Raw genomic sequence first — 24,946 nt, forward strand, 5'->3', positions numbered from 1 at the left:
TGAGTGAAAGAGTGTGAGGATAGAGTGGAGATGAAGCGATCAATAAGAACATCTAGTATGGTGAGGGTTTTTTTTAGTAGTGAAACATTAGAATTTTGATTTACTACAGATCTTTTCCATTGATATGTTTGTCTTGTTCTTTATCTAATCTCTGTATCCTCCAGTAACAAAAAGCTAAACGGAGTGAGTTAAACTGAATATATATATATATATATAAAATGCCCCACCACCGGTTCCCTTTGATCCCATTGAAATTTAACACTGATGCTCACTCAGTTAGTAGTAGTCTGTGGGAAAGCTGGGCTTCATCATGGAATAACAGCTGGATTATAACTGGTTCAGTGTTTGTAGACGGGCACAGTGTTTACTGGCAGTTGTTCAGTCCGCCCTATTACCCAGTGGTGTCAGGCTGTAACTTTCACGGACCGCTGCCTGATGTAAACCTACAACTGAAAGGAAGTTATTTCTTACTATTTGTTAAAGTTGTCGGCCAATGTGAATTTGTGCGTAAAGATCTATAAGCCTTTTGTTTGTGTGATCCTTTTAAGTTGGAACTTTGTTTCCCTGGCTCGCTTACTGAAGGGAGATTTGAGATTTGACACACAAATCCTATATTATTATTTTTCAGTTCATCTTTCTTTGCTATATGTATTAATACTTCCCATTAGAATGACCCAATTTTCCATGATGATCATACAAGTTAATACCATAAGCATGTAAATCTATAGACCAAATTCAGATAAACAAAATATAATTCATGGAAATATGAGCATTAGCGAAATAGCGTTGCCATATTTCAGATGTTGAATTGATTTCATTATTTGTTGGACTAGAGTATGAAAGTAGAAAAATATCCTTGCCATAACTGGAGAATTTAACGCAAAAATCTAAAACTGCCAGTAGTTGTATCATTCTAGGGATCCTCATTACCTAACCCAGATCCATTATATATAATTTTTTCATAATTTCTCCAAATTATTATTCTCCTAACTCCATGATTTTTCTGTAGAGGTTCTTAAAACCGTGAACAGTTTGTTTTACAACTATTCTGAGGCAGTTTTCCTAATTTCGCCTGTGACAGAAGCATAAAGTGTGCACTACTGTGCGTGCATGGGTATCTGCCTCATATCCTCCGAGGTTAACGGGTCCTGTCTGCACCAGCGAGTAGTCAATGTTTTATAGGCTGAAGACTGGGTGTTGTGAGCACAAGGAGGAAAGGCTATGATTACTGAAGCGCACAGGCAAGCATGCAGCCCCCACCACTGTCCATTGCTGATGTGCTGCACTAAATAACCACTGTTTTATGATGCCGCATCAATAGTTGTGCTTATCAACTTCATCTCAGACGTAACTTTGCATTACTAAACACACCTGAGACGACGTCCACACCTCGTATATGACGCATTTGACAAAGTGACTGTTGGTGCATTTTGTATTGATCAGCTAAACCGTCCTTTAGATTTTCCACTTGGTTTTTGTTAATAAATCCTGAACTGCTGAGCAGTTTGATTTTGGCAGCCATTGTCATTTTATTTTATTAAAGGGCTGTTTATTCTGTAGTATCTCCACTGTGACATGATATTTGGATGCAATTTGTCTCGTGAGTTCAAGTTGGATGCTCACAGAACTCTTCCTGCCTTTTTTTTCTGTTTTCTTGAGAATGAGCATTAGCAGTATTTACATAATCTGATCCTTTTGTTTTCAGCTCCCACCCTCTTTCCCCTCAGACCTTCCTGTCTCTTCTCCTCTGCCTAACATACTTGTGCCCTGAGGTTCGCACATATGTGCATATTTTGTCCCCTTCCTCCCCCCTCTGTCCATGTGTGTACGTGCACGCAAGAAGCAGTGTGTCCGCTCATATCGTCTCAAAACAGATTACTCAAAAGTCACAAAGCGGCACCAAATGCCTGTGCATGTTCCAGCTCCTCCGGATTTAGAGCTGAACTGAATCAATGTTTTCGGACCAGGGTCAGTTGCATTTTTTTCAGTTATTCTTAGTTACTCTGCTCGAGAGAGACACCCTTAATAGTGCAGACTACACGGGAGAGAAGCTGCATGAGCGGTATTTACACTGATTTCAACCATATTGCCTAGATCAATATGCCTCCATGGGAAGTGTACCGAATGAATTGGGAGGCCAATAGTGAGCTCAGCGAGTCTACAAGGTCTGTGAAATTAAACACATTGCTCTCATTGCTGCTTTGACTCTTTTATAATCAATGTAAGCGCCAACGTCAATGGGAATTGCTAATCTGGAATGTTGAGTACAATATCCTGACTCCGGTTTATTGGTTCTGTCGGTCCACGGGTTTCCAGTGCACAATATTTCTTTTGATTCCTTTAAAATGTTTGCAACAATGAAGACCCTCTAATAGCTTTCGCTGGGATATTGAAATGTCAATACCATTTACAAATTTGCTTACAAAGTGCTATATTCAAGTTTGTTTTCCACCCCCTGAACGTTAAACAGATTGGTAGTTGCCGGTTTCCTTTGACTAAGATTCAATAACACTAGTTTGGTGGCTAGAGACAGCCAATGGAGATATTAACAATTTTTTTCATTTCCTAACTTTCAGTTAGTTTCTTCTTGACACCTTGGCTGATTTAGAATATCCAGTATTCGGCAGAATAGTAATGAATCATTCTCTGTATGAACATTCCGTATCCTTTCAATTCAAACTTCCATTTTGTTTTAATAAATGTCAAGTGCACAATTACAAGGCCTTTTTGGCCTCTTGTTTTAATATTCATTACATTTTAGTCCTTTTCCACAGTCTACCTCATAGCGACAGTTCTATTCAGCAACCCCTTTCACTCAAAATCCCCAAAGTCGTCAATCAGACACATGCACAGGTAGCTTAGAGGTAAATGGAAGCTCACTGCGGTTAGTACGTTGACTTCTTAAAATATAGGGCAGCCCCCTTAATAAGGTGCAAATATCAGACCCGTGGCACAAGTGTAGAAAATGTCTTTTTGACATTATATATAAGATGGTAATCGACGTCATTTACCACAGGCAATCTGCTCTGAATTACTACGTGTGCTTCAGTGTCCTCCCTCTCTGCTCCATCTCACGTCTTTTACTTTTCTGTCCTTCTCATTTTTCCTGTCAGATTTCGTCCATCATTTATTGGGGGTGAGAAGGCAAAGCAATTCTCCACCCCAACCTCAGATACACCGATGCACACACAAAACCCAGTAATACCCGTACTAGTCAATTTTCATGAATCTAGGACTTGCTTAAGCAAAATGTTATTTGATAGTGGTAACTTCTGTTCCTCCATTTTACAGACAAGCAGCAACGTGTGAAGGTACACAATGAACCACACTGGATTGTGGTCAGGCTTTTAAAGCACTTCTATACGTTCATTTAAAGGATAGTTTCGCGGTTAAGGCTGGCGCATGCTTCTGCGCATGCGTCTTTACGCACTGTTGTGTCGACGCACTCGTTTCAATTCATGGTTCTAAAAGGCTTGCGTGTGTTGCAGAGCAATTCACCGCCAGAACAATAGGTAGAGTCACATCTCTGTGTGTGGAAGTCGTTGGTTTGTTTATTTATTTATCATAGACTTTATTGCCCCGTGCATCGCCACTGTTGCTTTTCATCGCGGACACATTTGTCCCGTATTTTCCTCCACAACTTTGTGCACTTCTCGACTGGCAAACCATCCGCGCGTCCTTATAGTCCGCCAATGACAGGTTGTAGAAGTCATATTTACAGATTTTTTCCGACAAAAGATATGAAAACGGAAATGGGAGACTCCGGAAAAGATGTAGTTAGCAGACCAATCGCAGCCTTGCGGGCTGCGAGAGGCTTGCGTAGCTTTTGACGGTAGTCTAGAGAAATGGGTCGAGGCACGCAAGGGACACGCAAGGGGCTCTTGCGTCTGCGTGTCCTTGCATCTCTGAAAACGCAGAAGCGTAAACTAGGCTTTACTTCTGTTTTGAATTCTTTTGGCGATCTGATCAACAAAGGGCTGCAACCCACTAACTTCTGATGGCGCTTTGGAATATTGCCATTACGCATTTGGCAACAACAAATATGGTGAAAATCAAGTCAATAAAAAATGTTAAGAATTACATTTTTTTTATGCAGGTCACCTTTTTTAAACCACGGTTCAATTTCCTATTAAAGTGTTTTTGTCATTTTTTCATCACTTGCTGATTTGCCATTGTTATGTATCCCTTGGAAAGCAAATTAACTTCACACCAATGACTTATTTAAAGCTAGTTGTTTTTTTTCAGTTCTGTATTCAACAGTATTTTGTTGCCCGTTTTAACTACAAGCTAATGGTCATCTATGCTGTTTTTCCCAATATTGTTCATTTCATTTGGAAGCTGTATGGTCCGCGTGGGTGAAAAATAAAAACAAATCGTCAGAATCGACAATCGTGCTTTTGACTTAACAGGTATTTTCGAAATGGAATTGGAAATAGTGATACCCCGATGAACCTAAACGTGTGCCTTGCATTTAACTAGCAGCTCCGTATTAAACACCTGTGTCTGTACTTGGTATGACAATATCACAGACTATCTCAGTCATTATCTCATTAACGTTGTATTCCAAAACTTATTCATAACTATGTTTGTATCTGGTAGTTTGAAGCTTCATTTATAATTCATTGTTAGTCATTATTGGTAACTTGTGTCCACTTTTCCAACCTCTCATTCCCTGTCAAACCCTTTTTCCTACACACAAAAAGCAGTGCTTTTTTCCAACCCACTCGCTGTACTCCCTTCCCTTTCATAGGTTGGTGGGCTGCTGCTGAAATGCTTCGTGTCATTGGCCACTACAGAACTACAAATTGCTTGTAAGTGCTCTTGGCAAATAACATACAGAAAGGACGGGATGCCTGCCAGCATGTACATTTTCTTTTTTTTTTTAATGGTAGCTTTTGGATGTTGTTGTGAAATGCCAAGTCAATGTAAGGCTACTGTTGTCACTAACATCCATCCATCTGCAAACCGCTTATCCTGCACACAGGGCCGCAGGGGAGTCTTTCCCAGCCAACTTCAGGCGATAGACTGAAGGAATTGTGTGTGTGTACACACACACACAATTCCTCTGTCACATTACTTTACATCCTAAAACTCTTGAAGGTGTTTATTTCAAAATGGTTTTCCCTCGTATTAACGTGAGGAAGGAAGGAGAGCGGGAAAGGGTATGTTGTTCACTTTGGGTGAAGGAATAGCAGAAGCAAGCAGGAATCCACCGTAGCACTGCAGAACAAGATCCACTTAGTTCCGTTTTTTTCATTTTTCTTTTTATCTCAAGCCTTACTTTTTTTCTCTTGCGTTCCAACTCTCTGTCTATCCTATGTCCTGTCTCCCTCTGTCACTTCGCCCGCCCCTCTCAGGCCCTTTTTTTTTTTTCCTCCCAGATAAGGCCAGTCAAGCTGCAGGCTGCTGGGCTGGTTAATTGGAACGGGAGAGTCTGGAGGCCTGAGCAGTGATGCTTATGCTTCTTACCAAAAACTCTTCAGGCACCAAGGCAGCCACACACATGCTGCTGGGTGCACACGCGCTCGCACACACAAACTTAATCGGCAACACGCCCCGAGCAAACATTTTATATTTCACACTCGCAGAGCTACTTAGAGCGGTTGAGCAGGTAAGGGTTCAGTTTCTCAAGGAAAAGGGAGGAAAACATCACTTACTGATGTCTAAACTATACTCAACATACTGTAGATGGCCAGAGCTGCTTTTGCTGCATGTGCACCACCTGTCGTTCTAATTGGGTCTTCTACGTGGACCAAATATGAACTCTGGATAAACTGAAAGAATTAGGGAGAGGCTTGATGGGAAATCAGAGGCATTATAGGGCACGGGATGAAGCAGGATGGGAGGAAAAGCAAGAAAGTATTTAGAGCTTGGATGAGCAGCCATTCATACATGGTGTGTGACAGTAAGTGTGAAAAAACTCAGTCACTGTCTCTTCCTCCGTCTCACAATGTGATTTGTACATTGCAGTGCAGCATGATGAAGCTGGCTGACTGTGCAGGTTGATATGCCTGAGTGCATGTGTAGCTGCATGACTGCCTCGAGTAGCGTTGCGGGCTAAGTGTCACTCATGTCCTCTCTGCTGCTAAACAGTATTTTTCCTCTCAGAAAGAAAATACATGGGGCAACATTCAACTTTATACAACTCAAGGGCAGTTAAAGAATGAAAACTAGACACTACTTGAATGTACAGTGCATCCAGAAAGTATTCACAGCGCTTCACTTTTTCCACATTTTGTTATGTTACAGCCTTATTCCAAAATGGATTAAATTCATAATTTTCCTCAACATTCTACACACAACAAACCGTAATGACAAAGGGAAAACTGCAAATTTTGGCAAATTTGGAAATTTTGTTAAAACAGCGATTCCCAAAGTGTGGGCCGCGAAGGTACTGCAGGTGGGCCGCATTGTCATTTACTATATATATATATATATATATAAAAAAAATTATATACAGTTTTCAATTTTGAAAAGTTGGAAATTAATATAGATGATGTGGCTAATATATGACCACCAACTCTCACTGGAGCGTTTCGCAGTCGAGTGTGAAGCGGTCGGGATGAGGATTAGCACCTCTAAATCTGAGGCCATGGTTCTCAGCAGGAAACCGATGGATTGCCTACTCCAGGTAGGGGATGTGTCCTTACCCCAAGTGAAGGAGTTCAAGTACCTCGGAGTCTTGTTCACAAGTGAGGGGAAGATTGAGTGTGAGTTTGGCTGGAGAATCGGAGCAGCGGGGGCGGTATTGCACTCGCTTTACCGCACCGTTGTGACGAAAAGAGAGCTGAGCCGGAAGGCAAAGCTCCCGATCTACCGGTCAATCATTGTTCCTACTCTCACCTATGGTCATAGAGGATGGGTCATGACCGAAAGAACTAGGTCACGGGTACAAGCGGCCGAAATGGGTTTCCTCAGGAGAGTGGCTGGCGTCTCCCATAGAGATAGGGTGAGAAGCTCAGCCATTCGTGAGGAGCTCTGAGTAGAGCCGCTGCTCCTTAGCGTCGAAAGGAGCCAGTTGAGGTGGTTTGGGTATCTGGTGAGGATGCCCCCTGGGCGCCTCCCTAGGGAGGTGTTCCAGGCACGGCCAGCTGGGAAGAGCCCTCAGGGAAGACCCAGGACTAGGTGGAGAGATTATATCTCTGCACTGGCCTGGGAACGCCTTGGGATCCCCCAGTCAGAGCTGGTAGATGTGGCCTGGGAAAGGGAAGTTTGGGGTCCCCTGCTGGAGCTGTTGCCCCCGCGACCCGACCCCGGATAAGCTGTTGAAAATGGATGGATGGATGGAAATTAATATAAAAATATTTATGATTTAAATTACCGTATTTTCCGCACTCCAAGGCGCACTTAAAAACCTTTAATTTGATCCATACTGGTTGTACACGGCGCTCAAGGCGCTCTGCCAGTCATGCCAAAGCTCGGTCCACGACGGCGAGATGCTGAGTGGGCGCTCAAGCGTGTGAGATATGAAGCTTTTTTTAGGGCGCGTCGGAGAAACAAAGCTGTCGTTCTTGGCGAGTATTTAATTAGATTAAAGAGCGAGAGACGGTGCCCTTTTCTTTACAGTGGCTGAACCATCTTAACAGGGAAAATGAGTTATTCTTAAAAGGAGAGCAGCCAAAGATTTAAGGCGAGGGGGGCGGCGGGAGCGGACGCACCTCGAAAGCACCGTCTACACCCCACCCGCCCCGACGTCAAACGTTTGACTGCAGTATCTTATGCGCCTTATAATCCGGTGCGCCCTATATATGAAACATTTTCTAAACTAGGTCATTCATTGAAAGTGCGCCTTATAGTGCGGAACATACAATACGTGTTATTCTTTTATCTGACCTATTTTTGATCCTCTCGTTTGAAACCGCTGCTCTTGTCTGCCTGTCGTTATTCAACAAAAGGTGCCGCCAAACAACAATGTCAAATGGGGGGCCCTCATGTAGTATTAAAGTAAATATGAGCTCCGTAGAAAATGGTGTACAAAACATACATTTTTAATCTCTTAAATTCTTAAGGTCATTTTAATCATCCCTAGTTTATGTTTTGATCAGAGTTGTGATTAAATGTTGGGCGGGGTGGGCCACATAAAATTTTCAGATTTCAAATTGGGCGGCGGCATTCTTGAGTTTGGGAACAGCGGTGTTAAAAATAAAGAACGAAAACATAACATGTTTTAATCTTAATAGAAAATGAATATATGGGGCTAACTCAATGTTATCGGTGCATTATATCTGTCAATATCGGCAACAAAAAAAACAAGCTACATACAGTGCATCCGGAAAGTATTCACAGCGCTTAACTTTTTCCCCATTTTGTTGTGTTACAGCTCTATTCCAAAAATGGATTAAATTCATTATTTTCCTCAACATTCTACACACAACCCATAATGACAAAGTGAAAACTATTTTTTGTGCAAATTTTTGCAAATCTGTTAAAAATAAAGAACAAAAACGTAACATGTACATAAGTATTCACAGCCTTTGCTCAATACTGTGTTGAAGCACCTTTGGCAGCAATTACAGCCTCAAGTCTTCTTGGGTATGATTCCACAAGCGTGGCACACCTATTTCTGGGCAGTTTCTCCCATTCTTCTTTGCAGAACCTCTCTATCAGGTTGGATGGGGAGCGTCGGTGCACAGCCATTTTCAGATCCCTCCAGAGATGTTCAATCGGGTTCCAATCAGGGCTCTGGCTGGGCCGCTCAAGGACATTCACAGAGTTGTCCCGAAGCCACTCCTTTGTTATCTTGGCTGTGTCCTTTGGGTCGTTGTCCTGTTGGAAGATGAACAGTCGCCCCAGTCTGAGGTCCAGAGCGCTTTGGAGCATGTTTTCATTGAGGATGTCTCTGTACATTGCTGCATTCATCTTTCCCTCAATCCTGACTAGTCTTCCAGTTCCTCCCGCTGAAAAACATCCCCACTGCATGATGCTGCCACCACCGTGCTTCACTGTAGGGATGGTATTGGCCAGGTGATGAGCAGTGCCTGGTTTCCTCCAGACATGACGCTTGGCATTCAGGCCAAAGAGTTCATTCTTTGTTTCATCAGACCAGATAATTTAGTTTCTCATGGTCAGAGTCCTTCAGGTACTTTTTTGCAAACTCCAGGCAGGCTGTAATGTGCTTTTTACTGAGGAGTGGCTTCCGTTTGGCCACTCTACCAAACAGGCCTGATTTGTGGAGTGCTGCAGAGATGGTTGTCCTTCTGGAAGGTTCTCCTCTCTTCATAAAACAACGCTGGAGCTCTGTCAGAGTGACCATCGGGTTCCTGGACACCTCCCTGACTAAGGCCCTTCTCCCCCGATTTCCTAGAGTTGGCCGCCCAGCCAGACTGAGCAGAGTCCTGGTGGTTCCAAACTTCTTCCATTTCCGGATGATGGCCACTGTGCTCATTGGGACTTGCAATGCTGCAGAAATCTTTCTGTACCCTTTGCCAGATCTGTGCCTCTATACAATTCTGTCTCCGAGGTCTGCAGATAATTCCTTGGACTTCATGGCTTGGTTTATGCTCTGATATGCACTGTCAACTGTGATACCTTATATAGACAGGTGTGTGCCTTTCTCAATCATGTCCAATCAACTGAATTTAGCACAGGTGGACTCCAATCAAGTTGTAGAAACAGCTCAAGGATGATCAGTGGAAACAGGATGCACCTGAGCTAAATTTTGAGTGTCATGGAAAAGGCTGTGAATACTTATGTACATGTTATGTTTTCATTCTTTATTTTTAACAGATTTGCAAAAATTTGCAAAAAACAGTTTTCACTTTGTCATTATGGGTTGTTGTGTGTAGAAAGTTGAGGAAAATTAATTAATTTAATCCATTTTGGAATAAGGCTGTAACATAACGTAATGTGGAAAAAGTGAAGCGCTGTGAATACTTTCCGGATGCACTGTATGTGAGCTGACAAAAAGTGGACATACACTTTCCTCAGATCTTCAATGTTAATTGTGGACAAAAATATGACCAATATGATTAGATATTCATAACATGCCCATTTTATAAAGTTGGTGCGCGCATGAAAATCAAAGGAATTGGCACTTGTTAAGTACCTTTTTATTACTAATTTGAGCATACAAATATATATGTTCTAACAATTTTGTGTCCATGCTCTTTCAGTCAAGTCACAAAGCAGCTCAGCCAAGCACTGCACGTAAAAGAGAGGTTGTTTTTTTATTGCTAGTTTGTTAGCTGCTTTGTCTCTAATTGATGGTGCAGCTGAAGACAGAGAGGAGGTTATGGGGGGGGTACATGCAGCAAAGAACCACAGGTCGCCTTTGCGTTAAGACTTTGGACTTGGATTTCCACTCTACCTGGTGCCCGAGCTGTCCCTTAGTCTTGGACAAGGAATTGATTCTCGTCCCTCTAGAAAGTGTGGAATAAAATGCAAAAAAAAAAAAAACTATTTTTGGTTTGAAGCTGGACCGAAGTTGGATTATACATTTCACAAACAATGCTGCAGAAAATACATTCCTATCTTTTTTCCTAATTTATGCCCCTAATGCTTTTTCTCACCCTCCCCTCTCTTTATTGGCCATTTTGTTGGCTTTATTGTGGAACCAATAATGTCATTTTAATTTGAGATTGTGATGCTGTCTGACAATAGTACCATCCACAGAGGTCCACTGTGTCTTGTGTAACCCCTGTCTCCTATTAGAAAGCCATTATTAACTAGTGGTTATTGATGTGACATGACAAGGGAGACATCTGAATGACCTGTTACAGAAAGTCTAAACAAGCCGCAGCATATAAAGTATATGTGGCTATCTTTCTAATGTATTATTTCTATTTTCCCTCATACAGTTTGCAAACTCGTCCTTTATGACTGCCTTCTTGTTTCACGGCCACAGAAGTTCAGCTTGCAGAGCAAGTTAATTTGCGTTCTGAGATTTACCTTGCCGACGTGTCTCAGCAAAAGGAGCAGGAAGGAGTCCTGGTGAAATCACTAATAATCGCAGGGCTAAAGCCCTTGATCTGTTTCATTAGCATCTTCTCATCAGAGCTTAATGCAGTTAGTGCTAACAGCCAGAGGTAGTCACTAGCGGCTTACAGCTGACTACGACTGATCAAAGGCTGGAGTCTGAGGCAGAATAAAGGCCTGCTCACCCCTGTGTTAGGGAGGACTGACAGGAATCCTACATGACTGCAGGATTGCGTTGTAGGGCGCTGTTTCGCAGTAGTCATTGCTTAATTATCCTTTGTAAAACGGAACACCTAGTTTCACATTTTTAGTAATTCCTTAGATATGAGTCTGTTGGAATTCCAGTATCCTAAATTAGTACAAAAAATGAATGTTGCAGCCTCTCAAACAAAAAATCTAAATCGATAAGGGGCTAAAGACTGTAAACATTCCTTACAAAAAATGTGTGTAAACATTCTTCCTTTTTTCGCCTAATTACTTCTCAGAAATGAGTAAATTACCTTCACTAGAAATAGTAGCGCTGAAATTAGGTGGCAACATTTCTGCTAATTAGCTAGCTGATGTCAAACCACTCTGGTTTACCCGAGGACATCAATGGACTAGTTTAACAATCGTGCCGCCCATTTGCTTTCCAGTTCTGCTGAAAATTACCACTGAAACAAGTTTTATTTTTTCTCGTTCCTTCCCAACCTGCCATTACTTTCATTTCCTTTCCCCATATTACTCCCTTTATCCTCGATACTCACCATGTCTTCACACCAGCCTTCTCCTTCCATTTAACTCCCTATGCCACCACTTCATGTTTCAAACCTTGTTGACCGTGAATATTAAAAGTGTCCCAATGTGCCTCTGGTTAATTAGAGCACAGCAGTGGCAAGAGCAGCCTTGTGCTGATGGATGGTTCACTGCTGAGCTCCTTACTGGCCAGGATTAATGGCTCCTGCCTGACTATGATATGGCGTGTGTCTTTTGGCATGTGGAAACTGCATGTGTAATCCATATGCGTAGGGATGTTTGTGTGTAAATATTTGTTTGAGCCATACATCTGTTATCCTTTGACTAGATTATTGTGCTGTTTAAATATTTTATACGCTTTGGCTGCTAAACAGTATTTCTTCCTCTCAGAAAGAAAATATATGAACAACATTAAACTTTATACAACTCAAGGGCAGTTAAAGAATGTAAACTAGACACAAAAATGTGGACAGATACTTTGTGTGTGTTCTAACAATTTTGTGTCAATTTTAACATTGAATGTATTGAATTACAGGGAGGGAACACAAATGGAAACCAGGACTATTTCCCGCAGTCTGGTTATAGCCAAAGACTTTCTGTCACGCTTGGGCCACCGGGCGCAACGCTGCTCTTTCAGTCAAGTCACAAAGCAGCTCAGCCAAGCACTGTACGTAAAAGAGAGGTTGTTTTTTTATTGCTAGTTTGTTAGCTGCTTTGTATCTAATTGATGGTGCAGCTGAAGACGGAGAGGGAATTATGGGGGGGGTACATGCAGCAAAGAACCACACGTCGCCTTTGTGTTAAGGCTTTGGACTTGGATTTCCACTCTACCGGGTGCCCGAGCTGTCCCTTAGTCTTGGAGAAGGAATTGACGCTGATTGTCGTGTGGAATAAAATGCAAAAAAAACTATTTGTGGTTTTAAGCTGGACCGAAGTTGGATTCTACATTTCACAAACAATGCTGCAGAAAATACATTGTGCAGTCCAACTGTGACTAATTCCCAAATACAGTCCAGATGAATGTACACACTGCAGGACAGTTGCATTGCTAATGCAGACAGCTGCACATGCAGTAAAAATCAATCCAGGCCCTGCAGACACACACACACACACACACACACACAGTCCTCCATTTATCTCTTAAGGCATGTTACGTTTGCTCAGTGTCCTTGGGATTGGATAGGACCATCTGGTGGGCTGACCAATACCCCATAATAGCTAGCAACACAATGCATAGAGGATGAACTGAAATTCGGCATAGTAGAACTTTGTAAATACAGCACGTTGAAAGCAGCAGGAAAGACTACTTTTGTCTGTAGCTCTACAGAGTCCCTAACATACAGGAATAACTCCATGAATATTCAATTTAGCCAGGGAATATTCCAAATATATTTACCCTTAGGATGTGGTTAAGAGAATGCTTGATTAAGCAAGCGTACACTCTCACAATTGTTCACAAAATGCAATTATTTTGGTCCCAAAGCATTCAGGGATTTATTCATGTTTTTGTTGATCTTCATAATGGCAATTAAAACAATGTCATGATCTGTGTGTGTGGGTGTTGGGTAATTTAGTTTGTGTATAGAAGAGCAGGCTGTTAGCTCGTGTAACCGCTTTAATCACTCCTAGAGGCATTATGCTGCCTTTTTGTAAATGTGCTGTGATACACCTTGGCAGTTAGGCAAACTCCTTCCTGACATCACAACTCTGAAGACGGTTGTCCGTTGGCCACAGGTTTAATGACGTAAGAGTAAAACACACGGAACGCATAATCAATACAAATGAGCATGTATGTATCTACTGCTGATTTACCTATAGGTTAAAATACAGTGGTTTGCGTGAACATCCACTATGCATTCATATTGTATTCTGTCATATGAACTTTAACAGTCATAACAGAGAAGTCATTAACTATAATAGACTATGTGCAAAAACCTAAACATTGTCACAAAAATAATCATCTGTGATCATAAGTAACAACAAAATAAATCTATACATACCAATGATGCTATCAAAAGGCAGAAGATGCAGGCAGACTTAACTAGATTGGAAAACTACTGGAAACAGCGGTTCTAAGCCACGCCCCTCCACTTTCTGATTATTAGACACCTGACAAGTTACAGGACATTTCCGCTTTCGAAATAAAACTTATAACATACTGATTTAACGATTGTAACAAAACCGGCATGTTGGTAAACATTTTAACTGATAGCATCTCAGGTTCAACAACTGCCATAAAGTAAGTGTGTTCTTTGTTCTAAACATGTATTTTGAGATTATATCAGGAATGGGCATTGTTTGACATTACACCTGGTTGGAATTTGTTAAACGGTCAAGGTCACTGACTTCATGTCCGCCCCATTCTTAAGAAGCAATATCTAAGGAAAGCATTGCTGAATATTATCACAAATGTGCAATTGCAAACACAGTTGAGCAGAATAGGGACTTGTAGTTTCTGTCAATGGCCCTTTGGTCAAATGAAAGTCTCCATGGCCAAACCTGAAGAAAAATCGCTCATGTGATGTCTTTTTTGCCGCTTTTGTTTTTCTGTCACTCCCCTCTGTCGTCGTCCTTCTTTCTCAATCGGTATTAAGCTTCGCCCGTCTGCCTTTCTTTCTCCCTCTGTCTGCTCGCTCCATCCCTGCTGTCACTCTCTAGATGAGCAGGATGGCACCGGGGAGCATGCACAGGGGTGAGCCTTGCTTTAATTTTAGACTGTGATGGAAATTAGATCTCACTCAAGAACTAATGGCGAGGGATTGGGCCAACCCCCGGGGTCGAGACTGGCTATTCAGACAGCTATCAACTCTGCCGCACTCTACCCTGAATCATGTTGGATTTGACCATGTGCGTGTTGGCATATTTATGTTCATAGTGTGTGTGTGCGCGCCACAGTGGAAGCAAGTGATTTATCATTATATACTCTTGCTGATATGTACGGATGAGGACTATCTTCACTGCATACGAAACCATTATGTTAAGGTTCAGCACATCACTTGGCTTATCCATTGGCATCACAGAGTGAGCAGACGGAATACGACGTTCATATTTCTCCCCTCTGGGAAGTATGGAGCCATGAAAAAATTTAGAAAGATTTATTGCTTTTTTCCCTGCTTTCTGTCAGCTTTCATAGAAAAATAGCTAAGGTTTCTTTTTTTATAGAAAGTACATGGTGTCTAAAACTAAATAACCGGCAAAAAAGGTGAAAGATAAGAGATTAAGTAGAAGGTCAAAAATACTGATGATTAACTCTTCCTGTATAGTTGAGACAAAATGCCCTGGAATTTGTATGTAATACATATCTATTTTATTTTTTCCAGATCCCGACTTGCCACCATAATGATGGGACCCATTCCGGCATAAAGCTGTGTAGTCCTCAAGGTACAAGAGAAGAATGGCTTTTACAATACAACCATGAAAGCATCGTGTGCTCCAGCAGACACCAGCAAGCTTTGATACTCTTTGCTTCACTCACTTTTGCGCTGATTCTTTCCCCTTCCCGTAAAAAAAAAGATCACAATCTGATAACTCTCCCCCAAGCGTTTGGTGGCAGCTCAAATGTCCTGGAAATTGTACTGAGATCTGGATTCTAAAGACAAAGATTCTATTTTCGGTCCTGGATCGACCAAGGGGCTTTTGAAGACACTGCAGTGTTAAAATAATCATATCCTCCCCTGTTTTACTCTCTCATGCATTTCCCCATTCCTTTCCTGTAAGTACCAGAGGCACCAACTGATGGGAAGAAAAATAAGAGGGTAAGGATAAGGAAAGAAATTAAAGCATCAGAGGAAAGAAAAAAACTGCCGATTTGAGTCAGGAAAATTGGCTTTGGGTCTCTGAGGGTTACTTAATATTCCAGTTAAGGGATTTAATACTTATTTACATTTGAAATCTGCCACGCATCTGGCGTTCATTAGACCCATAAGCCATCAAGAAAAGAGGAAACTTGGGAGCATGACAAGGGGTTCAAGGTTCCTGTGTTGGCCTCTGGCCCTCTTCAGCGTGCTCACATCAGTTAAGATGCTGGAATTTGGTGGGGCACCTGGCCAGTGGGCCCGCTACGGACGCTGGGAAGCTGGATCAGTGGGCGAGCTGAGCTTCAGTCTCAAGACCAACATAAGCAAAGCCTTGGTTCTTTACCTGGATGATGGTGGCAACTGTGACTTCTTGGAGCTTCTGATTGCTGGCGGCCGCCTCCAGTTGCGCTTTGCCATACACTGTGCTGAGCCGGCCACGCTGCACATGGAGACACGAGTGAACGATGACCGCTGGCACATGGTCCTGCTCACCCGCAACTTTCGTGAGACCCTCCTCATGGTAGATGGTGAGACAAAAGTGGCTGAGGTCAAGTCCAAAAGAAAGGAGATGGCGGTGGTCAGTGACCTCTTTGTGGGCGGGATCCCACCTGATGTGCGCCTCTCGGCTCTGACTTCCAGCACGGTGAAGTACGAGCCCCCTTTCCAGGGCTTGATCTCCAACCTGAAGGTGGGTGAGATGCCTCCCACTCTGTTAAACAGCCAAGGGATTCAGAGCGACCTGGAGTACCTTTGCACCAAACAGAACCCGTGCTTCAATGGAGGGTTTTGCTCGATTCAGTATGGAGAAGTTCACTGTGACTGCACCCACACCCGCTTCAAGGGGAAGTACTGCAAGGAAGGTAAGCAACCATCACACTGCACCTGCTCTTCATTGCTTTGTTCCTGTGCGGTTCTCTGGGCACGGTAGAACTATAATATACCTGCCGCAGGTTGAATTATCCCATATACTTGTTTGCTTTGTTACTCAAACCCTTTGTCATGAGGTGTTTGAGTGTATAGAGTTTGGTCGTCACTTTAATTCTCTCTCAAATGAAGGGATCAGAGGTACGTTAGTTGGTGTATTGAGTCATACAGTTCTGATGTGTATGCATTATACATCAATATTGTCATCTTGACCTTTTCTAAGTATCTTCTTTCTGTCTGTTGTCTTTGGTTTGAGGTAGGAGGGGTCTAATGGTTAAGTTGTGGCCCCAGTGAGGGATGAGAGGGAGGAGGAAAAAGGTGCTCACTCAAAAGGCAGCCATGTTGCTATTTATAGTGTGCTCCTACCGTAATGGTTTAAAAAAACAAATGTCATTACTAGAACACTTTCTTATGAATTATGTGACTCATGCAAGTCAAATCTATACTTGGCACATTGTCTCGGGCGTAGACCCTGCTCCCCCCTTCATTTGCTCCTGTGCTGTCATCTGATGTCATACTCTGTTCGGTTTTACACATCTGGCTCCACCCTTCGCTGACACATCTTTTTCTCTCTGCTGTATATCTGTTTCTCTTCTTTCCGCAGCCTTTTCTTCACCCACCTCATACCTTCTCTTGTAAAGGCTATCTAGGCTTTCCATCACTCCTCACCTCCCTCCACAGTTCACTCCCCTACTCCACTTATCTCTCTTTCACCTTTACCCGCTGTCAGCACTTTCTGCTCCCGCCTGTCCTCCCCTCGCAGTTATCTCCCTCCTCTTTCAAACTTTTGTCATCTCCACACCTTGCTTCTGAATTCTCTATTCGGCCATCTGAAATTGCTTGCTCCATCTTGATCGTTTTTTATCGGGAGGGGATTGATCCAACATTATCACAGGTTTTTTCTGTTATACATTATGTATTGGTGGTAATGTTTTACACAATTCATAATAAGCAGTACTCTCCAGATTTTGTGATCAAATTACTTAATAATAATAATTACTGGCCAATACCCCATAATAGCAATTACTGGCTATCCAAGTGGGAGATAACTGCTAGAATTGTTTAAACTACTGCATTTAGATAAGCTTTGACAATGCTGAAAAAGATAATCATCCAAACACAATATTTAGTTAAATGTTCTGTTTCAGTACTGTAAAGTAATAAAGAAATCTGCATGCTTTCATGATTTATATCAAAGCCTTTCAGTGGTTTTGATGTAGAAAGTCAAGCAGTCTTACACGGCGCTAGAAGCTGTATTGTTTTGTCGCGTCATCTTCCCTCTCAAGCAGCCAATCAAAAACAAAAGCCTTCATTTTGGTTAGATATAATTCTATCTCTAATTTTGGTCAGCTACTTTGATTTGTCAAGCTTTCTTTTCCTCTCTCTTATTCTGAAAGCAGATTGTGCCGCTTGTCCATTGGCTCGAGGCACAGCAGTTCCAATGCGGTGCTACAGCTACTGCAGGAAACATTGGTCCCTTTGAAATGGACAGAGAGTAAAATGGAGAAAGAATTCCGATAGAGGGGCAGAGAGGGATCAGCTGTTAGAAATGGAAAAGGCGAGCATTAAGATATTCATTTGTTCAGTGTTCATTTATCCTCCGAGATTTTCCCGGGATTGAGTGCTGTTAATTGGGTCATTATGGCTGACTGCCATTGCAGCGATGTATTTATTCCTTTTATGTAGCATGTCAGTGGGAATGAAAAGGTCTCTGTCTCTTAAGACTCTTAAGATGGCTGAACTGACACATCAATGTCTCGCTGTGTTAGGGCTGTGCTGAAGGGGCCACGTCATCGGATAGCTTATTCTTTAGAGGCCTGCTTCCAGAGCACTTCAGAGCGGAAGAGTGCATTTGACATTAGTATTGATTGACCATTTTGAATGATGTTTTGAATCCCTATCTCCCCTCTAAACAAGGATATGTGTTTTTTTCCGGACAGTTTTATTCATTTTTTTATTATATTATTTAAACACTTATATTTTATATAATGTTATGAACATCTTGTGATATTTGGAAACCAGCATGCATCACTTTTAGACCTGCTCGCCCAAACCTGTGATATATTTTCTAGTAGTTTACTCTAGAAATGGTTAAAACAGAATAAATACACTACTTAAATGATTAAAATATCTTCAAAAGAAGAATATTAATGTCAACATTTTTTTAACTATTGTTTACTTTTCATGGATGTAGCAAAATCAGTTATGTTGAATTCAGGAGTAAATTGATGCTTTGATGCAATATATTAAATGAGTCCATCAATTGAAGCATTATGAATTCCTTCAAGAGTAGTAGCTTAATAGCAGAGAAACTGAACAGCTCATTCACATGTGGATTTTAAAGAGGCACTGCGAATAGACCCACCGAAACGGTAGCTAATAGGCTTTTACAGGAAAGAAATAACATAAGTATATAAATAACTTTCATTGACAACATAATATTGCAACAAAATTGCCACTCAAGGCAAAGGTATCAGCTACAGTAGACAGAGAAAAAAGAGGTTGACAGCAATTCAATTCTGGATTACAGCCAACATTTTGCATAATTTAAATGTGAAACCACTATATGTCAGATATAGCTAAATCCAAACGGCATTAGAAGCTGATAACCACAACTGGCTTGGCATAAAATTGACTGAAAGTATATTGACAAGCTTTTCTAGATGCTAGTCATCCGTCAAACCATTAATAAAAATGATATGACCGTGACTGTTTGCAATGTTGTTGTACAACAATATATTCATATGGGGAATACAGTCTAGTTATTAATGGCAATAAATAAAGAAATAAAAAGTAATTTAGTGAAATAAGACTGTAGGAACGAGCAGTGATTAGAGAAACGGTTGCTTCTCTTCCAACACATGTTGAGTCAGTGTTTACTGCTCATTTGATCGAATTGATCCCACACAGCTGTCATCCATGTCTGGTACCGACAGGCTTCAGCATCCTTTCCCCTGGATCCTTTATGTTGATGTTGCCCAGGTTAAAGGGCGGTTCAAGGTGAACGCCACACAATGAGGCTGATATTTTATCATACCATATTCCAACTCTCAAATAGTACATGGGCTCACAGAGAAGCAAATACACATGCTAACTTAAACTGCTTGGGCTTATGTAATATATGTGGGGGAGGGTGCCACCCCTTCCCTGCTATAATCATTGATTTTGTCCCTAGTGGCTTGCATTATGAGGTAGTTATGGGCAGGTCTTTTTCCATTTGAGGTTGTAATTAAAGCCACTATGGGCCTCCGTAGGCCATTGTTTTTTATAATTAATGCTGACCATGGCTTTGTTCCCTGATGAACCCCAAATGGCAATGTGGGCAGACACAGTTAAGAGCTCTCAAGTCAGGGTAATTAGAGGTTAAATGAATTTTTGAAGACTCCTGCTATATTAATATATTCATTTACTCCAAAAACTATGACTAGTCTGCACTTAAGTCCTCTTTCCAGAATGGTTGAACGTTGAGTCAGTGAGCTAACGTTGGCTTTGGCCTTAATGCATTAGCCGTCCTGTGGCTTGCGACCATTTTTCAGGTGGTTGAACAAGTCAGTTCTACGGCTATGTGGCGCAAACTAAATCACCATGTACATATGCTTTATCTTTGGTTGACATGCGCCCTAAATCCAAAAAGCTTCCTCAAAACGGATGATGATCCTTTGCGAGGGACTAGCTCCCCCCCTTCTGCTCCTGACATTTGATTTACTGTGCAGTCTGCTCTGTTCTTTTGTCAGTCTCTACTCTTCTACTAATAATGGAGTCCACTGCCGACAACTTGCTCTGCAGCCGCCGCTGCAGGGTGCGTTCATGCACCTCGTTCTTTCTCTGGTGGTTGGCTCACTGTTAGTTTAGAAAGCGCTTGATATGTAGCACAGCATGTGAACCTCAATATCTGACTGTCAGACTCATTTAATTGTGGCAGCCAAAATCATAATTTTGATTAAAATTTGACTAATTGTGCAGCCCTGATACAAGGCTTCCAAAAATCATTTAAATCCCTCTACAGTCCGTTTAAAGAATCACAAATTCTAAATGCAAATGTTTCTTATTATAGTCATCTCTTGTGGTTACTTGTATAAATCCTTTCATTGAAATTATTGTGTAACTGTAAATAAGTTAGCTTTTGATAGAAAATTGGATATTTGCTGCCCCTTTGGAATAAACACCATATCACTGTTATGAGGACGAAGGTTGATGCAGCAGCTCTTTTCTCCTTAGCAGCCCTATATAGATAAGTAAGAAACCGCTGCTTGCCTCATTATTGCCTACTCTACGTATCACTTTCCTTTATCACTTTTTATTGCATAGGTTAGTCCAAACCTTGGCCTTGCAGTTAACAAGCTGGGTCCTTATTATTGGAAGCCCCCATCGCCGCAGTCTGGCATCGATGAAATGCTATTTACTGTCACAGACGAGGATAACCTGGGATGCATGATGCTTGATGAATGAGCATTTCTTGCTAAAACGTGAACATTGATTGTATTCTTATATTAAATAGTATTGTGATTAATTCTATGAGCTCAAATGGGACATTGAGAATAACTATTTTTGTCTCAAGCTGTGGGACAGAAAAGACTGCCACACCCATGAGCTTGGACGTCAGCGGGGACATGTCCTACCATTGTCTATTGTGTCGATAAAGCTTAACAATCACATGAATTTATATACCTACTTGAAATATATTTTTCCCCCGGCCGGATGTTAAGGCAGCCTAAAATAATTTTAAAAAATCATTTTTGTTTTAAAAAGGTCTGCAGCGGATATAACAGTGTAAACTTCTACACTGTTATTTCTGTAAAAAATAAGCCATTTGTCCACTATTTAGCCTATATTTTCGTTACATGTTTATTCTTGCAGACTCATAACGTCCCTTGAACCTATGAGACATTAGTTTTCACCTTCAGAGATGATGAAATATTGGTTTATTTATATATACAGTGTATCCGGAAAGTATTCACAGCGCTTCACTTTTTCCACATTTTGTTATGTTACAGCCTTATTCCAAAATGGATTGAATTCATTGTTTCTCAACATTCTACACACAACAACCCATAATGACAAAGTGAAAATTGTTTTTTGCAAATCTGTTAAAAATAAAGAATCCATAAACTAATATATATATATATATATTTTAGTTTATTTCGTATTGGCTTTTCCTTCAGCTCGTCCTATAGCTTTGTTTGTAATCCCAAGAGCTTTAGCTGCTTTTGAACTGAAAGGAGAGCAGTTTTGCTGTAACATAATATTCCTTTGGGGAAAAAAGCATTCCAGATCATTTTCAAAAAAATCTACTCTGATGGCAGGAAAATATTTAATGTGACACTGTTTCCGTTATGGATGTTAGTATCCCTAGGATTTTATGGGACACTATACACATCGCTTAAAATGTCCCTAAATGAGACTTGAATGTGGCAGCACCGTGGATTTACATAGATACAGATGAGGTAGCACCGTAATGGAACAGGGCTCGGGCAAAGAGCAGAGGACGCCACAGAGTCAGTCGTTACTCTTAGTTGTCATAATTGTCATTATTTATCAATCCTCAGCTCATAGGAATAAAGATCCAGTTTCCTTAGACAGAAAGCAATGTTTTGGGTGTAGTGGTGGTTGGGTACCCTGTAGCCTAATATTCCTTTGATTGAAGGAGGTAGAGCTAAACACCCAGCTCACTCTGTTATGTTTTTGCTTCTTGACTGTACGGTTTTTCTTACTCATGTCCTTTTTGAGAAGAGACGGAACATAACTCATGTCCTTTTTGAGAAGAGACGGAACATATCACCTAAATAAGAGTCCATTCCGGTCTCTTCCATAACCTTGTCTATGTTGCATGAAAGAAAATTCTGCAAATAACTGCTCCCGTTGAGACTTCTTTAAGACTTAAATCCTCTTAATTCCTTTTGCCCAGTTTGAATACTTTAATGCAAATTGCTTTTCCTTGCGGAAGCAAAAAGCAAGCATTAATGGATTAAAGTCTGAGGTTAAGTTACCTGAGTCAAAGGAACTGCTGAGCTGCTCAAAACCCATTTGTTTTGACTGGTATGATGCAAAGGGATAGTCTGGTGCAAACAGGCAAATAGCTTCCAGGGAGGGTGTCAATCACACGTTTTCCGCCCACTGCCTTTCTCACCCTTTTTCCCAGGTGAGTGGTTACTGACTTGAAGGTCCCTGCCTGCCTGAACGGCTGCCACATGCAATTAAAGCTCACGCTCTACCCCTGCTGTCACTCTACAGGTTGAAAAGAGAGCAAAAGGTCCTGCTCACATGTCACATGCTATCCGTTTGTGGCTTATCTGTAGGACAAACGATTGGCCCAAAAACTCAAGAAATCCATCCTTGTAAAGAAACCCTTTTTTATAGCTTTTGGGATGTTTTTAAGTGTGCTCCAATTACCGACAGAAGGATATTACATAATGAAATTACCGTTTCAGTGTAGACCAGAATCTCCCCACCCCCTGAAGTTGTAAAGGGAAAACACAGAGCTGCATTTACAAGGTTAACACTTAAATTGTAATCCTGTACATTTTGATTAAGATATTTTTTACCAAGTTGTTTGTGTACAATTTATTTAGAAAAGTCCTTGTTAAATTTATTTTTACAAGGAAGACAATGTGCAAGTAAACACTTCCGCCAAGTGTGCTGTAGAGTTTATGCGCCATACAATTTCAAATCAAACATTGACTTTGATTCAGAACTGTCTGCTAATGCCTGAAGCTTCAGAATTTGCACCTTATTTCCGACTGATGCCTCACTCATATTGACTAAGACTTTTGCTACAGTAGCTGTGAACAGTTAATCTTACTTGACCGGTTTAGCTCTGTAACCCCAAGCTGCTGGTGAAAATGATGATTGGCTGTATTAAGACTATGTACAACTCCAGGCATCATGAGGGCCCCTGTGGCCCTCCCCTCGACAACCAGGTTGTGCATTGAGTTATAACAAATTAAAAGACAAGGAGGAAATGTTGTGGGGAACCTACAGCAGATTGAAAAAGGCATGAAAGCGTATTCTGACCACACAAATACACAGAAGTTGGCAAAGTCGGCGACAAAACCCTCACCGTTCCTCACTCCTTCCGGGATTCCACTTCAATCACACAGCGGCCAGCTGAGCTTCAAAGAGTTTGACTGCTACCCCCCTTTATCTGCTAGCGCCAAATACCTGCGACTGTAGAAGGGGCATTATCGATACGGAGAAGAGGATCCTCATACCTGCCATCTTGCCCCTTGGCCCCGAGTCACCGTCAGTACACACACAAAATACCCTGCTCAGCTCTCAGGTATGCACAGGAGAGGCCTTGATCACCGCATGCTGGACTCAAATTGGATTACTTAAAGCGACGGTGCTGATATCCGCATCAACAGGATGACATTTCTTTTTACTGTTATGGATCACCTGTGATCCGGACTGATACTGTCACATTTATTTAGTCTCCCAAACAGACGGGACCACCTATGGAGGTAATACAGCTCCGGCGACACCAAATTAAGAGGAAATGAGGTCTGATTGCTGATGTGCCTGCTGCTGCACTGCCGTCACTCAAGCTGCAAGCTGTTTGTGCTTGTGGCTCATCAGGGCTCTCCGTCTCGTCACTGAGTGAGACTTGACAAACTCGAGGATAAAACTTCTTCATTTATATATTTCCTACAGCGCTAAAGTTTGCTTTAGCAATTTATAAATGAAATAACTATGCTCAATCTAAGATCTCGGGTAATCCGATACAATCTGTCCGGTCCAAAACAGATTTGGGGCCAAATTGCGACATGATTCCCTTCCTGCTACGATTAAACTCAGTTACTTTGGGCAGGGCAATACCCCGGTGGATCTGAATGCTTATTGATTTCACAGCGGCGAATTGGTTGTAAAAGGGTGGATCCCATGGAGTTTGGTCAATCAGTCCAGATGATGACATTGAACATGCAAAGAGAAATGTAATTTCAAAAGAGATTGTCTATTTAGAGGACAGAAGGAAGCTGCATGACATAACAGTTTGGCAGCACTGGTGACAAAATTGGCCAACACGTTTAGAAGCAGCTTATGTCTTTGATGGTTAGCCTAGGTTGATATTTGTCAGAGAAAATGGGACATCATGACGGCGGGGCAGCACATAGTGATGCCAGCCTGGAGATGCCGTGTCTGCGGAAATGGGTAGAATTGCAATCACAGGACGTATGTGTGAGTCCCTGTGAGCATGGGGTGAGACATTTCTGTGGGACTTTTGTGTCACAGGCAGGCTGAAAGATGGAATGGAAGTATCAACAAAAAAGAAAAAGAAAAAAGCACAGTGGGCTTGTCTTTCAATGTCTGGGGAGACGTTTCACTTTTCTCCTCTCTACATCCAGTTCTCCCGCCACCATAACTGCTTTGCTGTACAGGCCTTATTGACGGTTTTCAGCTTCATCAGCATTAATATGATCATACTAATGCAATGCAAGGTAACAGACTGTATTCCTACTCTATGAGATAATTATTCCTGTTTTCCCCCATGGTTTTGCAGCAGTCATCACAACGTAACAGTGCATTTATTCACAGCCATCCTCAGCGAAAGGACTTAATCACACATTACCATAAACCCATTG

General features: G+C 41.7%; 1 protein-coding gene across 13 annotated transcripts in view; it reads left to right on the forward strand.

Moving 5' to 3' along the window:
* nrxn2b (neurexin 2b) overlaps positions 1–24,946 on the forward strand; it is a 551,159-nt gene that overhangs the window by 59,234 nt on the left and 466,979 nt on the right. For 11 of the 13 annotated variants that reach the window (XM_078105711.1, XM_040180539.2, XM_040180546.2 and 8 more), the window contains one exon: positions 14,970–16,306. In XM_078105711.1, coding sequence (XP_077961837.1) covers positions 15,604–16,306 — 703 coding nt within the window. In that variant the 5' untranslated portion in view covers positions 14,970–15,603. Of the gene's footprint in view, positions 1–4,750; positions 4,812–14,969; positions 16,307–24,946 lie in introns of all 13 variants that reach the window. The other 2 variants (XM_040180540.2, XM_078105709.1) reach the window with 1 other exon arrangement.

This window comes from Gasterosteus aculeatus, chromosome 7 (genome assembly GCF_964276395.1).
Source record: "Gasterosteus aculeatus chromosome 7, fGasAcu3.hap1.1, whole genome shotgun sequence".
In the NCBI taxonomy this organism is placed as follows: domain Eukaryota; kingdom Metazoa; phylum Chordata; class Actinopteri; order Perciformes; family Gasterosteidae; genus Gasterosteus; species Gasterosteus aculeatus.